The sequence below is a fragment of the Oncorhynchus keta genome, chromosome 22 (genome assembly GCF_023373465.1).
Source record: "Oncorhynchus keta strain PuntledgeMale-10-30-2019 chromosome 22, Oket_V2, whole genome shotgun sequence".
In the NCBI taxonomy this organism is placed as follows: Eukaryota; Metazoa; Chordata; class Actinopteri; order Salmoniformes; family Salmonidae; genus Oncorhynchus; species Oncorhynchus keta.
Window position 1 is genome coordinate 13,947,345 of NC_068442.1, and position 15,324 is coordinate 13,962,668.

The window sequence follows — 15,324 nt, forward strand, 5'->3', positions numbered from 1 at the left end:
ATGTATGCTCACTCAGCTGTACCTCACAAGTAATACAACAACGGATATATTACCAGTATCTCAAATTTTGAAATATATATTTTTTTAAATAGCCCGAAATACAATGCATTGGTGGGGCAATTCAAGCAAAGACAATATGCAGTGATAATATATTGGGCCTATAGCTTACTGTACAAACCTCATTGTTACAGTGCTGTTTTTAATTGGTTAATGGTGCATATGTTTACCTTTTTTAAGTCAAGCTGACTCAGACCAGGTTGGTGACCACTCTTCTAAAGTTTTCCCTGATTACACGATTAACGTTTCCCTTTACTTGTGATTGTGATCAAAACAACGCAATATTAGCCACTTTCAATGCAACATAGCAAAACAAAACGAACTATGCAAGAGATTTTGTTGTAGGCAGAACACATCGAAGTAGGATTATATTGCATTGACAAGCCCTACTCAGCCCATACTCAACACAAACCAGTGCGGAATAAACAATCAGAGCTGCAAATAGGCCTATATGTAAATAGACCATTGCCATATATATAGATCTGTACCAATTACTTTGAAATGGACCGTGCTTACAGTATGAGCAGTCGTGAGTAGATGCGCTTGTTTTGAGATTAAAGCGAAAGATGCATGTAGCCTCATGTGCACATTTTGTTCATATACTTTGCTAGTTAGTGAGTTATTAACCCAGTTATAGATCATTTGTAGTCAACAATGGGGGAGTGATTACTTTCTACAAGAGCACCAAAGTGTACATTTCTAGACATCTTTGAAAAGCGGGTCAGGTAAAAAGCTTTTTTTGACTTAAAGTGGCAGTGTTGTATTTTGAGACAGGCTTGAATAAGCTAAGTAGCCAATAGGCAGAGGGTAGCTTAATTTATCTGATTCTCTGTAATAATGGTATGGGAATAATAATGCATTATATTTTGTAAAGTGGTTTCTTGCATCAAACAACACAACAACATTTCCAGTCACCGTCTTGTCTGAAGGACAAGTGGATCAACAGGTTAATGTCAAGCTCTGCATGTTTTTTTTTCAAAAGTCTCATGGAATGTAGGCAAACATTGAACACCACACATTGGCTGGTACTGTAGACTGAATGATAGAACAGCTATTTCCATGTTAATATGTTATTTGACAAATTTTTTGTTTTTGATGATTTGCCTACATTATGACCAAACAGCCAATGTAGCCTACTTGACCACTGTCTAAAACTGTAACTTAAAGCGGGTACAGTCTCAGTGTTTACAGTGAATGCACGCTGGAAGTTGCACAGAATGTTCTCAAAGTTCAGGTTTGTGCTCATCAGACCTGAAATTGACTCATTGACTAAATAAATTTAGAGGGAACATGGTCCACGAGTTTGTCTGAATATGGGGAAGTAGATAAAAGGCCTCATTGCCAAAATCCCGAACCATCCCTTTAACGGGTACAGCATGCAGACTGTGTGGTGTAGGGGGCTATCTGATCAAGGAAAAAGTCAAAAGTCTCATGGAATGTAGGCAAACATTGAACAACTCACATTGGCTGCTTCTGTAGGCTGAATGATATAACAGCTATTTCCATGTTAAAATGTTATGGGATGCATTTTCTCTCATTGTTTTTGATGGTAGGCGACCCTGGTCGGCCTACATTATGATCTAATAGCCACAGTATCCTACATGTTCACTATTAAAACTAACTTAAAGCGGGTACAGACTCACTGTTCACAGTAAACACGTGCTGGAAGTTGCACAGAATTTTCACAATGATCAAGTTTGCGCTCAGCAAAATGTGCTCAGTGATGAGAAAAATTAGAGCGAACGTTGCTGGAGTCCATAACTCTGCCTGGAAGCCTTTTTGCTGATGTTGATCTTTAACCAGATTAGAGGTCTTATCTGACTAAATCTGGTATTTGTTGAGAGAAACATACATAGCCGAGAAAAGACGAGAGAGAGAGTGTTTGTGTGTGTGTGTGTGTGTGTGTGTGTGTGTGTGTGTGTGTGTGTGTGTGTGTGTGTGTGTGTGTGTGTGTGTGTGTGTGTGTGTGTGTGTGTGTGTGTGTGTGTGTACGAACATTACTGAGAACCATTGTTCATGGTTCACTTATCATGAATCAAGGAGCAGAAACCTAGAGTCTTGCTCCAACATGCCACAATATCTGAGTGAATTTGAGCTCCTCTCTTTCCTACAGGCCTCCGTAAGATGAAATACACATTGTCACTGACAATAAGCCTAAAGCAGCATTGTAGTAAAAGTAAATGATATCATAAAAAATTATATTGTTGGCTATATTCCATTTAAAAGATATAATATAAGAACGTTAATGTCATTTATTTTTATGCAGAACACATTTTCAACCAAAATACCTGTCTGCATGCAGAACTAGACTGTGCCTCCAAGCTACAGGAGTAGCTTGGAGCAAGTCTATAGAGAATGAGTGTGTGTGACAGCACAGCTTTGTCTGACTAATCGGCATTGCCACTTGTGGACCCTGACTCCCACGAGCTATATTCAGAAGTACCGATCGGTTGTTTACTTCATCATGCCAAAGCCTCTCTCTAAAAAAAGATTTTCCACACACCATGAGCCATTCACTATGGGTCGAATCCTAAATGAGTCAAGGGGTATCAATGCGATATCAATGGGAGGCTACGTCAGAATTTTACTAGGATGCCCTCCGATGTTTCAAATCCCTGGAGGATAACTAATGTGGTCTCCCTATTGCATTTACTTGCTTGCTGGTATAGCACTGCAGACTGCTGTTTTTTCATAGGATTATACACTGAATGTAAAAAACATTAAGAACACCTTCCTAATATTGAGCTGCAACTCCCGCTTTTGCCCTCAGAACAGCCTCCTCTCAAAGGAGAGGAGGGCGTGTTTGAAAAGTTTTATAGCCCATGTCCCTTCACAGGGGCGGGCCACTGATTGAGCAGAGCCCTATCTTATGAAAACCCAAATCTCACATTTTAGAAGCTAAAATCACATTTCATCCCATCACAAATAATTTCATATTCAAACATTTAAATTGAACAACAATTCCATGTGAATCCGATAGCTCTGATGTGTAGACTTTCCACTGTAGAATTGATGTTATCTTTTCATTGATGAGAATGTCTCAGATGACAACCAAACTGACATTATATTCATTAACTACCACCATTGGTCGGATTACCAGAATATTGTTCATTTCCCCCCACCTTCTGATGTTCCCAGAATCTCTATGTTAACCAAGGGTTTGCAAATGTAACATTAGTAGGGTGGAGAGACGAAAAAGGTCGAAAGAGGTATTTATCACTGTCATAAACCTACCCACAGGCCAACGTCATGACACACACATACACAATCCATGTCCCAAATGTCTCAAGGCTTAACAATCCTTAACCGGTCTCCTCCCTTTCCTCTATACTGACGTGAATTTATCAAGTGACATCAATATGGGATCATAGCGTTCAAATCAAATTGTATTAGTCACATGCGCCGAATACAACAATTTGATTACATATGCTTTCTTAAGAGCCCCTAACCAAAAATGCAGTTTAAAAAATATATGGATAAGAATAAGAAATAAATGTAACAACTAATTAAAGAGCAGCAGTAAAATAACAATAGCAAGACTACATACAGGGGGGTACCGGTATAGAGTCAATGTGCGGGGGAACCGGTTAGTTGAGGTAATATGTACATGCATGTAAAGTTATTAAAGTGACTATGCATAGATGATAACAATAGAGAGTAGCAGTGGTGTAAAAAGGGGGGGGATCAATGCAAATAGTCTGGGTAGCCGTTTGATTAGGTGTTCAGGAGTCTTATGGCTTGGGGGTAGTAGCTGTTTAGAAGACTCTTGGACAAAACCTTGGTGCTCCTGTACCGCTTGCCATGCGGTAGCAGAGAGAACAGTCTATGACTAGGGTGGCTGGAGTCTTTGACAAATGTTAGGGCCTTCCTCTGACACCGCCTGGTATAGAGGTCCTGGATGGCAGGAAGCTTGGCTCCAGTGATGTACAGGGTCATTCACACTACCCTCTGTAGCGCCTTGCGGTTGGAGGCCGAGCAGTTGCTATACCAGGCAGTGATGCAACCAATCAGGATGCTCTCGATAGTGCAGCTGTAGAACCTTTTGAGGATCTGAGGACCCATGCCAAATCTTTTCAGTCTCCTGAGGGGGAATAGGTTTTGTTGTGCCCTCTTCACGACTGTCTTGGTGTGTTTGGACCATGTTAGTTTGTTGGTGATGTGGACACCAAGGAACTTGAAACTCTCAACCTGCTCCACTATGGCTCCGTCGATGAGAATGGGGGTGTGCTCGGTTCTCTTTTTCCTGTAGTCCATAATCATCTCCGTCGTCTTGATCACGTTGAGGGAGAGGAGGCTGTCCTGGCACCACACACCCAGGTCTCTGACCTCCTCCCTATAGGCTGTCTTGTTGTTGTCAGTGATCAGGCCTACCACTGTTGTGTCATCGGCAAACTTAATGATGGTGTTAGAGTCGTGCCTGGCCCTGCAGTCGTGAGTGAACAAAGACTACAGGTGGGGACTGAGCACGCACCCATAAGGGGCCCCTGTGTTGAAGACCACCTGGGGCCTGCCCATCAGGAAGTCCAGGATCCAGTTGCAGAGGGAGGTGTTTAGTCTCAGGTTCCTTAGCTTATTGATGAGCTTTGAGGGCACTATGGTGTTGAACACAGAGCTGTGGTCAATGAATATTACTCTCACATAGGTGTTCCTTTGTCCAGGTGGGAAAGGGCAGTGTGGAGTGCAATAAAGATTGCATCATCTGTGGATCTGTTGGGGCGATATGCAAATTGGAGTGGGTCTTGCATTACTGGGATAATGGTGTTGATGTGAGCCATGACCAGACTTTCAAAGCTATGGGTTGGTAGTCATTTAGGCAGGTTACCTTAGTGTTCTTGGGCACAGGCACTATGGTGGTCTGCTTAAAACATGTTGGTATTACAAACTTTGACAAGGAGAGGCTGAAAATGTCAGTGAAGACACTTGCCAGTTGGTCAGTGCATGCTTGCAGTACACGTCCTGGTAATCCATCTGGCCCTGCGGCCTTGTGAATGTTGACCTGTTTAAAGTTCTTACTCACATCGGCTGCGGAGAGCGTGATCACAGTCTTCCGGAACAGCTGGTGCTCTCACGCATGTTTCAGTGTTATTTGCCTCAAAGCGAGCATAGAAGTAGTTTAGCTCGTCTGATAGGCTCGTGTCACTGGGCAGCTCTTCGCTGTGCTTCCCTTTATAGTCTGTAATGGTTTGCAAGCCCTGCCACATCCGATGAGTGTCAGAGCCGGTGTAGTACGACTCGATCTTAGTCCTGCATTGACGCTCTGCCTGTTTGATGGTTCGTTGGAGGGCATACCGGGATTTCTTATAAGCTTGCGGGTTAGAGTCCCGCTCCTTGAAAGTGGCAGCTCTAGCCTTTAGCTCAGTGCAGATGTTGCCTGTAATCCATGTCTTCTGGTTGGGCTATGGTAACTGCGCACTTATTGACGAAGCCAGTGACTGATGTGGTGTACTCCTCAATGCCATCGGAGGATTTCCAGAACATATTCCAGTCTGTGCTAGCAAAACAATCCTGTAGCTTAGCATCTATTTCATCTGACCACTTTTTTATTGATCTAGTCACTGGTGCGTCCTTCTTTAATTTTAGCCTGTAAGCAGGAATCAGGAGGATAGAATTATGGTCAGATTTGCCAAATGGAGGGTGAGGGAGAGCTGGTCCAGAGTTTTTTTTCTTCTGGTTGCACATTTAACATGCTGATAGAAATTTGGTAAAACGGATTTAAGTTTCCCTGCATTAAAAGTCCCTGGCTACTAGGAGTGCCGCCTCTGGGTGAGCGTTATTCTTGTTTTCTCGCAGTCCTGATGTCCAGAAATAATTTTCGGTCATAAGAGAGGGTAGCGGCAACATTACATACAAAATAAGTAAAAAAATGTTACAAACAAAGCAAAAAACCACACAATCGGTTGGGGGCACGTAAAACGTCTTCCTTCTTATTCGGCGGCATTTTCACCTGGATTCACCTGGTTAGTCTATGTCATGGAAAGAGCAGGTGTTCTTAATGTTTTGTACACTCAGTGTATATCCAAGGTCTTCTTGGATACAATGCTGCTGATGCTCAGTTTCTATCTGTCTGGTGCACAGTGACTCCGCAGTTGCATTGGCTCCCATAGACTCTGACTGAGACAGAGTGCAATGTGCTTAATGTCAGTCTGCCAGCTGCATGTGTCATCACGCAGTGTGAGAAAGGGAGACGGCTAAATGTTTTTCAGAAATCCTCCATGGCCTATGAATAATGTCAAAGATAAACCTTAGACACTAAATCCATCTCCACCTTGGGTTCTGGGTTGGCTGGTTTTTGATCACGTCTTAGTGCTTAATCATCTGAAATAAAGTTGGCAAAAATCCCTCCTCACCTCAAATGTCTGTGAAACCACAGTACCACACACCATGTAGCATTAACATTGCCTAGACTCATTATTAAACCCATTGCTGCTCTCTAAGCAAGGGGCTGTGTGTGTGTGTGTGTGTGTGTGTGTGTGTGTGTGTGTGTGTGTGTGTGTGTGTGTGTGTGTGTGTGTGTGTGTGTGTGTGTGTGTGTGTGTGTGTGTGTGTGTGTGTGCGCGTCAAAGTCCCCACAAGAATAGCAAACAAACAAACATTTGATCAAAGGGGTTTAGGTTTAAGGTTAGAATTAGTGTTAGAATTACGTTTAGGGTTAGGTTTAGGGTTAAGGTTAGGTTTTAAGGTTTAGGGGAAATAGGATTTTGAATGGGACTGAATTGTGTCCCCACAAGATTAGTTATACAAGACTGTGTGTGTGTGTGGGTATGTGTGTGTTTTTCTATGCCACAGATATCCCAGCCCCAGACATTACAGGGTCTGCTACAGTCGGGTACCATAGCAAACCCCTCTCATTCCTGTTGGACCACAATGCTTACCACAGCACATGTCATACTGTGGACAACAGGCACCAATCTCACAGGGAAATACTGGATAAGGCACAAAGCAGCCCTGAATGGAACTTCAACCTACACATTCTCTCACAGCTGCAGTCTCCATAGACTACAGAGAAACACACCCAGACATAGCATACTAAACTGACATAAAACATCTTATTCACTTGTGTCTAAAATTAAATAAGCCCCACGTGTCTAACTTGCACTGTAGAGAAATCCCAGCTAGTACATTTGGTTCTTTGGAAGTTGTCGGAACGTATGTTTTTGATTTCACATTGGTTGTGGAAAGGAAGCTATATGTTTCCTGACAGGTAACACTGAATGTTTTTTAAACGTTCTGAGAACAGAAGTAAAGATTTTCCCTGTTCTGGAAAAGTTTATTTTTAGGTTGCAAGTATTTGGAATTTTTTGGTATTTTATTAGGATCCCCATTAGCTGTTTAAAAAGCAGCAGCTACTCTTCCTGGGGTCCACACCAAACATGAAACAAAATACAGAATGACATAATACAGAACATCAATAGACAAGAAGCGCTCAAGGACAGAACTACATACATACCAGGGAGGTTCTGAGAACGTTTTACTCTGGTTCCTTGAATGTTTTCCTGGGAGATATTTTATTAACGATATGAGAATATAAATTTTAGGTCAGGTTTTTGAATAACTTCCTTAAAACCTTCTACTTTTAATAACACTGCTAGTTTATTTTGGGTTAAAAAAAAATGTTTTACTCCCAGCACAGAAAGGTCATATGGAAATTAACTTCCTTAGCTTAGACATTAATCATGCAGACACAAATGTTTTAATGTGACAGGAACATTCAAACCTAGAATATTCTATTATCAATCCGTGGAATTAGTCCACTGTGCCACCAGCATGGAGCTAGCGTGTCATGTTTTATGCAGACAAAGCTCTTCATTTTAGTCTTTTTAAATAGACCTCATTTCAAAGGAAACAAGCACTCATTAAGATCAGGTGTGGTCAATTAGTGGGTGCGGCAAACACACCTGAACACACTTAACAAGATAGAGAGAGTTTTGTTGATGCTGAGAACGTAATATACACTGAACAAAAATATAAACGCAACGTGCAACAGTTTCAAAGGTTTTACTGAGTTACAGTTCATATAACAAAATCTGTCAATTGAAATAAATAAATTAGGCCCTAATCTATGGTTTTCACATGACTGGGAATACAAATATGCATTTGTTGGTCACAGATCACTTAAAAAAAAGGTAGGGGCTTGGATCAGAAAACCAGTCAGTATCTGGTGTGACTACCATGCTATGCAACACATCTCCTTTGCATAGAGTTGATCAGGCTGTTGAATGTTGTCCCCCTGCTCTTCAATGGCTATGCGAAGTTGCTGGATATTGGCGGGAACTGGAACACGCTGTCGTACATGTCGATCCAGAGCATCCCAAATATGCTCAATGGGTGACATGTCTGGTGAGTATGCAGGCCATGGAAGAACTGAGAAATTTTCAGCTTCTAGGAATTGTTTACAGATCCTTGCGACACGGGTCCATGCGTTATCATGCTGAAACATGAGGTTATGGCGGCGGATGAATGGCACGACAATGGGCCTCAGCATGTGTGTGCATTCAAATTGCTATCAATAAAATACAATTGCGTTCGTTGTTCGTAGCTTATGCCTGCCCATACCATAATCCCACCGTCACCATGGGGCACTCTGTTCACAACGTTGACATCACCAAACCGCTTGCCCACATGACACCCTACACGCCGTCTGCCATCTGCCCAGTACAGTTGAAACTGGGATTCATACATGAAGAGCACACTTCCCAAGCGTGCCAGTGGCATCGAACGTGAGCATTTGCTCACTGAATTCGGTTACGACGATAAACTGCAGTCAGGTTAAAAAGATGGATGTGGAGGTCCTGGGCTGGTGTGGTTACACGTGGTCTGTGGTTGTGAGGCTGGTTGGATGTAAAGACAAATTCTCTAAAACAACGTTGTAGGCGGCTTATGGTAAATAAATGAACATTCATTTTCTGGCAACAGCTCTGGTGGACATTTCTGCAGTCAGCATGCCAATTGCACGCTCCCTCAAATCTTGAGACATCTGTGGCATTGTGTTGTTTGACAAAACTGCACATTTTAGAGAACTTATCAAGAGAACATGTCTGGTCATCCCTACTGCCTCTGATGTGGCGGACTCATTAAACACAAATTCTTAGTTTGTAAATGATGTGTGAGTGTTGGAGTGTGCCCCTCACTATCCGTAAATTTAAAAAACAAGAAAATCGTGCCGGTTTGTTTAACATAAGGAATTTGAAATTATTTATACTTGTATTTTTACTTTTGATATCTCTTGAAGCTATGGGGTGGTAGGGGTAATGGTCCCTGTGGTGGTGGTGATGGTAGGGGTAATGGTCCCTGTGGTGGTGGTGATGATAGGGGTAATGGTCCCTGTGGTGGTGGTGATGGTAGGGGTAATGGTCCCTGTGATGGTGGTGATGGTAGGGGTAATGGTCCCTGTGGTGGTGGTGATGATAGGGGTAATGGTCCCTGTGGTGGTGGTGATGGTAGGGGTAATGGTCCCTGTGGTGGTGGTGATGGTAGGGGTAATGGTCCCTGTGGTGGTGGTGATGGTAGGGGTAATGGTCCCTGTGGTGGTGGTGATGGTAGGGGTAATGGTCCCTGTGGTGGTGGTGATGATAGGGGTAATGGTCCCTGTGGTGGTGGTGATGGTAGGGGTAATGGTCCCTGTGGTGGTGGTGATGGTAGGGGTAATGGTCCCTGGGGTGGTGGTGATGATAAGGGTAATGGTCCCTGTGGTGGTGGTGATGGTAGAGGTAATGGTCCCTGTGATGGTGGTGATGGTTGGGGTAATGGTCCCTGTGGTGGTGGTGATGATAGGGGTAATGGTCCCTGTGGTGGTGGTGATGGTAGGGGTAATGGTCCCTGGGGTGGTGGTGATGGTAGGGGTAAAGGTCCCTGTGGTGGTGATGATAGGGGTAATGGTCCCTGTGGTGGTGGTGATGGTAGGGGTAATGGTCCCTGTGGTGGTGGTGATGGTAGGGGTAATGGTCCCTGTGGTGGTGATGATAGGGGTAATGGTCCCTGTGGTGGTGGTGATGGTAGGGGTAATGGTCCCTGTGGTGGTGATGATAGGGGTAATGGTCCCTGTGGTGGTGGTGATGGTAGGGGTAATGGTCCCTGTGGTGGTGATGATAGGGGTAATGGTCCCTGTGGTGGTGGTGATGATAGGGGTAATGGTCCCTGTGGTGGTGGTGATGGTAGGGGTAATGGTCCCTGTGGTGGTGATGATAGGGGTAATGGTCCCTGTGGTGGTGGTGATGGTAGGGGTAATGGTCCCTGTGGTGGTGGTGATGGTAGGGGTAATGGTCCCTGTGGTGGTGGTGATGGTAGGGGTAATGGTCCCTGTGGTGGTGGTGATGGTAGGGGTAATGGTCCCTGTGGTGTTCCAATGGCTCCCATGACATGAAATGCTTACCACATACACTTCATCAATACGACTTTATTTCACACTGGAAAGTGGGAAATATAGAGGATTATAAAATAATATATCTTTATAATAGCTCTTTCCAATGAATGACAGCTGTTTTTCTTTTGCTATAACATGCTGCTATCTTGATCTTGGACATTTTAATAGTAAGATGCTAATTAAAACTAGGTTCTAGTAGTATTTACTGACCACGTGACCTGACAAGGGCCTCTGAGACAGCCTATAAGACCAAGAGTTTTCCCTGATCAGATTGCATGGTCAGGAAGATCTCTGGTCCCTATAACAAATACACTCTAACTTGCAGGACAAATACCCTCTCTCTGACCAAGGAGCCCACTCTGCCAGCACAGGGGACCACTCTATGGCTTTAGAGAGAAGGGGAGGAGGGCATGGATGAGAAGGGGAGCGGTGGGCGGGGACATGGAGGGGAGTCATACTAAATGCAAAAGAAACAGGGAGATTTAATCACCACAATGGATATGGAGTTCTGTTTATGAAAATCACCAACGAAGGAAAATAGCTCTGGTAGCAGTAGAGATGCTATAAAGATATGCATACTGAGTCTAAGAGAGAGGCTAACATTACCATAATACTGGAATAATCACCTCAATTACTCCTACTAGGCAGAGAGAGAATGGCTGGAACAATATGAGGGGTTCCGGTTAGCATTCGGTTATAAGGTCACTCACTCATCACTCAGATATGTTAAATATCGTGACACATTGGAAATGAGAATGCTGTGAGGTAGGCTACATAACCTTCTACAGTTAGGCACAGTGCATTTGAGGTCTCCATTTGTCGCAATTGCAATGGGTGTTATGATGTGCTAAGGACCATTGGCAGTACATGGAGCCATTTGAACTGTGCTCTTTCTCCTACCCCTTAGCTCTCTTTAAAACAGCATCAGTAGGGTCCTCTCCTCTGTCTTCAACTCAGTCCCATTCACATCACTCAGAATAACCCATGATAACACATGCCCTGGGGCTCTGTATTACATAACCTTGTTGAAGTATGGAGCCACAGAAGCACTTTGAAATCATATATCACAGATGTAATAAAGCCTGTTATTACATTAGGTTATTATTACATTAGATTACAACTGATGAAATATATTGCAGCATGGAAGACCAATGGAGAAGTCTGAAGGCAAGAGCTTATGTTGAAATTAGATTTGTTGTTGTTGTTGTTGTTGTTGTTGAGAAACAGCCATTGCGAAAGCATGTAACGTCAGTTGGGGCCCCTCTATGCTTGTACGTCAGCATAGAACATTTGAATACAGTTACTCAACAATGAGGTTACCCAGGATGATCCTGACACGTCACAGACACGGGAACAAATACATAATTAATATGTGAGGTCATGTTATCCCTCCACCCCTGTCCAACGCCAATGTTGTATGCGAGAGTGAAATGCTAACTTGATAATGACTATATTACAGCCGGTGATATCACTTCACTGTTTTTGGCACAATAACAAATAATACGTTAAAATTACGCGCAAGGTTGATGCGTCACAGAACTTAATTAACAGGTACACAACTTACCACTCGCATTCTTCCCACAAATGAGGTGTTGATATTGCTGCAGGAACCCCCATAACTCCGAATCGTTGTTGATGGCCTGTTCGAGGGACTCGACTGTGAACTTAGGGATCCCGTTATCTTTTTCCACGAGTGCGCTGCGCAGTGCCCGCGCGTACACCTCTCGGAAAAGACTCTCCATGCACCCTGTCAAGTAGATGGCCGCGTGCTCGTGGATCCTCACCGCAACCCGGCTGTCCACCATCCACCTGAAGAACTTCCCCACGTTAAAAATTAGTCCGCACCGGAGCGACTTTCCGCGGCTGAACTTGTCCTCAGTGCTCATGTTGTACATGGACAATGCACTGAGTGCCGCTGTGATGCAGTTCACAGAGACAGACCAAGACATGACAACCTTAACGGCACTTTGAATCTCATATTTGGTGCATTTGGCATAGCGCAAACTCAGGCGCTGCGCTTCCTTCGCGACCCTCACGAGCGCACGGCTAATGAGGACCGAGAGCCTAGCCAGGATCTCCTGTGACACGACCCCCAGTCTCAACTCTTCGTCCTTGTTTAGTGCGCTCTCTACTTCCCCGAGGCTCCATGGCACGTCCTCTAGCTCGGGTAGTTTAGCGCACTGTCCGAAGCACTCCAGGTTCTCGGCGTCTTCGACCAGGACGGTGTTGACAGTGTCTAGGCTGTTGTGGCGACTGTGCATGGAGTCGGTTAAATGCCAGAAATTCGCCCCATGCGCATACGGTATATGTGCCTCGGAACAGCACAGTGAAGCACTGGAAGACCTGAAGGAGTCCGCTGCTCCACCATAACCCGAATCAAGCGTCAAATCCTCCAGGGTCCTCGTAACTGACTTATTACTACTCCTTGCCATAACTACACCTCATACTGTAAAGAGGGCTTTGGAATTAATGGCACAAAACGTCGCCTAATAAAATTAAATGAATGCAATCAAAGCCCTAGTGCAATGTATTCTGAATATTAAACATTTTATCCTGTTGCCTTCATTGAAAAAACATCAACTTGCTATTCCCCAGTCCAAACTAAAACTTCAAAGTCTTTGCATCGTAGCACATCGTGCAGCTACAGTGGTCTGTATTTTACGCAGTAAGAGCCTGATAGATGGAGGCGGGGCTATGGAGAATAGAGCGCTTTAAACGGCCAATAACCTCTCGGGAAAACTGAGTTTTTGAATTAGGACCGCCTCCGTATATTAATTTAGATTAGGCTACTCAGTTCAATGTACAGCCCATAGGAGAAGTGAATATTAAATACCTATAGAATAATTTTTAATGTAATATTCTTAATTTAATTGTTAGCTTATATTGGAAAATATAACTTCATAAGGTAAGCTATGGTCGAGTTCCCCTGCATTAACCAATGGTTGCGCGCTACTTCATCGATTGTGTCATTGACTGACAGATTGCTATAATACATGATGTGGGTATCTTATACCTAAATACCTATCCAAGCGTTGTAAGATCTGGCATGCATCAGCAAAGCCTGGGCAGAGGAACACCACAGTCCTTTTATTTGCTGTAATTTGAACATGTCAAACATCATTGCTAATGGTCTGATTCTAATTGACTGGATAAACTGGATAATGTGGTTATCCACATAGTGCAGCAAATGTGTCATGCTATGGATAGTAAAGTCCCTTACACATTTTTTTTCTGCCAGTAATGATGGTAACATGACTCAAGACTATTAATAATGGATGACATGCATAATGTATCCTCTCTCTGTGGTCTGCGTCCCTTACATGGAGATAGCTAGAGCTCATTGATAGGAAGACATCTACATTCTTTGTCAAGGTCGCACGTTATACTGCATCAAATGCTAAAGATGCATCATTTGATTGACTGTGTGTGTGTGTGCGTGTGTGTATGCGCACGCGCATGTGTGTGGATAGAGCCTTTGACAGGCTGAAAATGATAATTTTACAGGCACACACAAACTGCATGTATGAGAGAGGGAGAAAGAGAGAGAGAGAGTGAGAGAGGTTGGTTACACTGTACATAACATATTGTGAATGTCAACATGTGTAACAACAGAAAATGTCCCTGAGCTGATTGATAGCCCTATGCCATAGATAGCTTTGGGCGCATCTTAATATCACCTATCTCCTGAAGTCTAAATTCCCACAAATGTAAAAGCATTGGATTGGTTGATGCATGGGCTAGTGGGATGTTCCACTTGTCCGATGACTCACCCTGAATTTAACTCTGCTGCTCTATCGATTGCTACATACATTCAGTCTGAAACTGCCATCCTAGAAGTCATTTGTGGGACTTCCAAATGAGGGGCATTGTACAAAACAAATTAATCAGCGATTGGATCATCTCTAACAAAGATAACCAATCAGAGTGTCAAAGTTGACAACATCATCACAGAGTTTATAAACCCAGAGGCCCAAGATTGTGAGAATTCCAGGAACGCTTGTGAAACCAAACAGACCAGCCCGGGGTTTGAGAAGTCAATGAGAGAAGTGAAAAATGTTTCCTTATTTGTTAATTTTTTTCTAAATTTAAAGGCACAAGTAGTTGAAGTTGTTATTACTCCAACCTCATGAGTGACAAACTGACACATTTTCATTTTTGTAAAAAATAACTTTATATCAAAGGAGAGCATTTGATTTGATGGCCTGCACATGCGCAGTTCGACGCGAGGCAACCGTTAGACACGATGATGTGTTTCTACTCATGAGCTTAGCGAGCCAACGTTGCCATGACATCACCTACAAGTGTGATCAGGGATTTCTATTGGAGAATCAGTTTTAGCCTATCTTCATACTGTACTGTCCTTGACGCTATCAGGTTTCTTGGACCAATAAGAACGGGCAGAATGCCTTTGCATTCTAAAAATCGTTGGGGAGGGAGGCAAATCCAGACTTATCGTGGAGAAGCGTCACTTGGCTGTAGCGATGTGGAAGCGTAGCCAGGCAAATGTTCCACCATATTTCTTATACCAGTCATTTCCTTTCAAATCAGTGAGGGGAAGTAAACAAGTGCACATTTAGGGAGGAAAGAGACATAATTGGGACATAGACTATTTCTCATCTAACTTTAATTGGTCCTGATATGGGGCACTGTTGACATCTGTGGGATTGAACACACACACACACACTCAGACACACACAACAGTCAACCCTGATGTTCTATTATATACTATTTATTCTACTGCGTGACCAAGACACTACTACCCACTTTATATTTCTATACAGCCTATTATTACAATGCATACTACCGCTTCTATTACTTGTTATTTTTTACTTGACTCTTTTTATTGTTATTATTGACTGATGTACCGCATTGTTGAAGATCTAGCACATAAGCATTTCACTGCACCT

The 15,324-nt window shown here is 43.3% G+C and overlaps 1 protein-coding gene across 2 annotated transcripts in view; it reads right to left on the minus strand.

Moving 5' to 3' along the window:
* Positions 1-13,071, minus strand: part of btbd11b (BTB (POZ) domain containing 11b) — a 138,555-nt gene extending 125,484 nt beyond the window's left edge. For both annotated transcript variants that reach the window (XM_052474818.1, XM_052474817.1), the window contains exon 1: positions 11,982-13,071. In XM_052474818.1, the coding sequence (XP_052330778.1) occupies positions 11,982-12,849 (868 nt within the window). In that variant the 5' untranslated portion in view covers positions 12,850-13,071. The remainder of the gene's footprint in view (positions 1-11,981) is intronic.
* Positions 13,072-15,324: the final 2,253 nt, after the last annotated feature.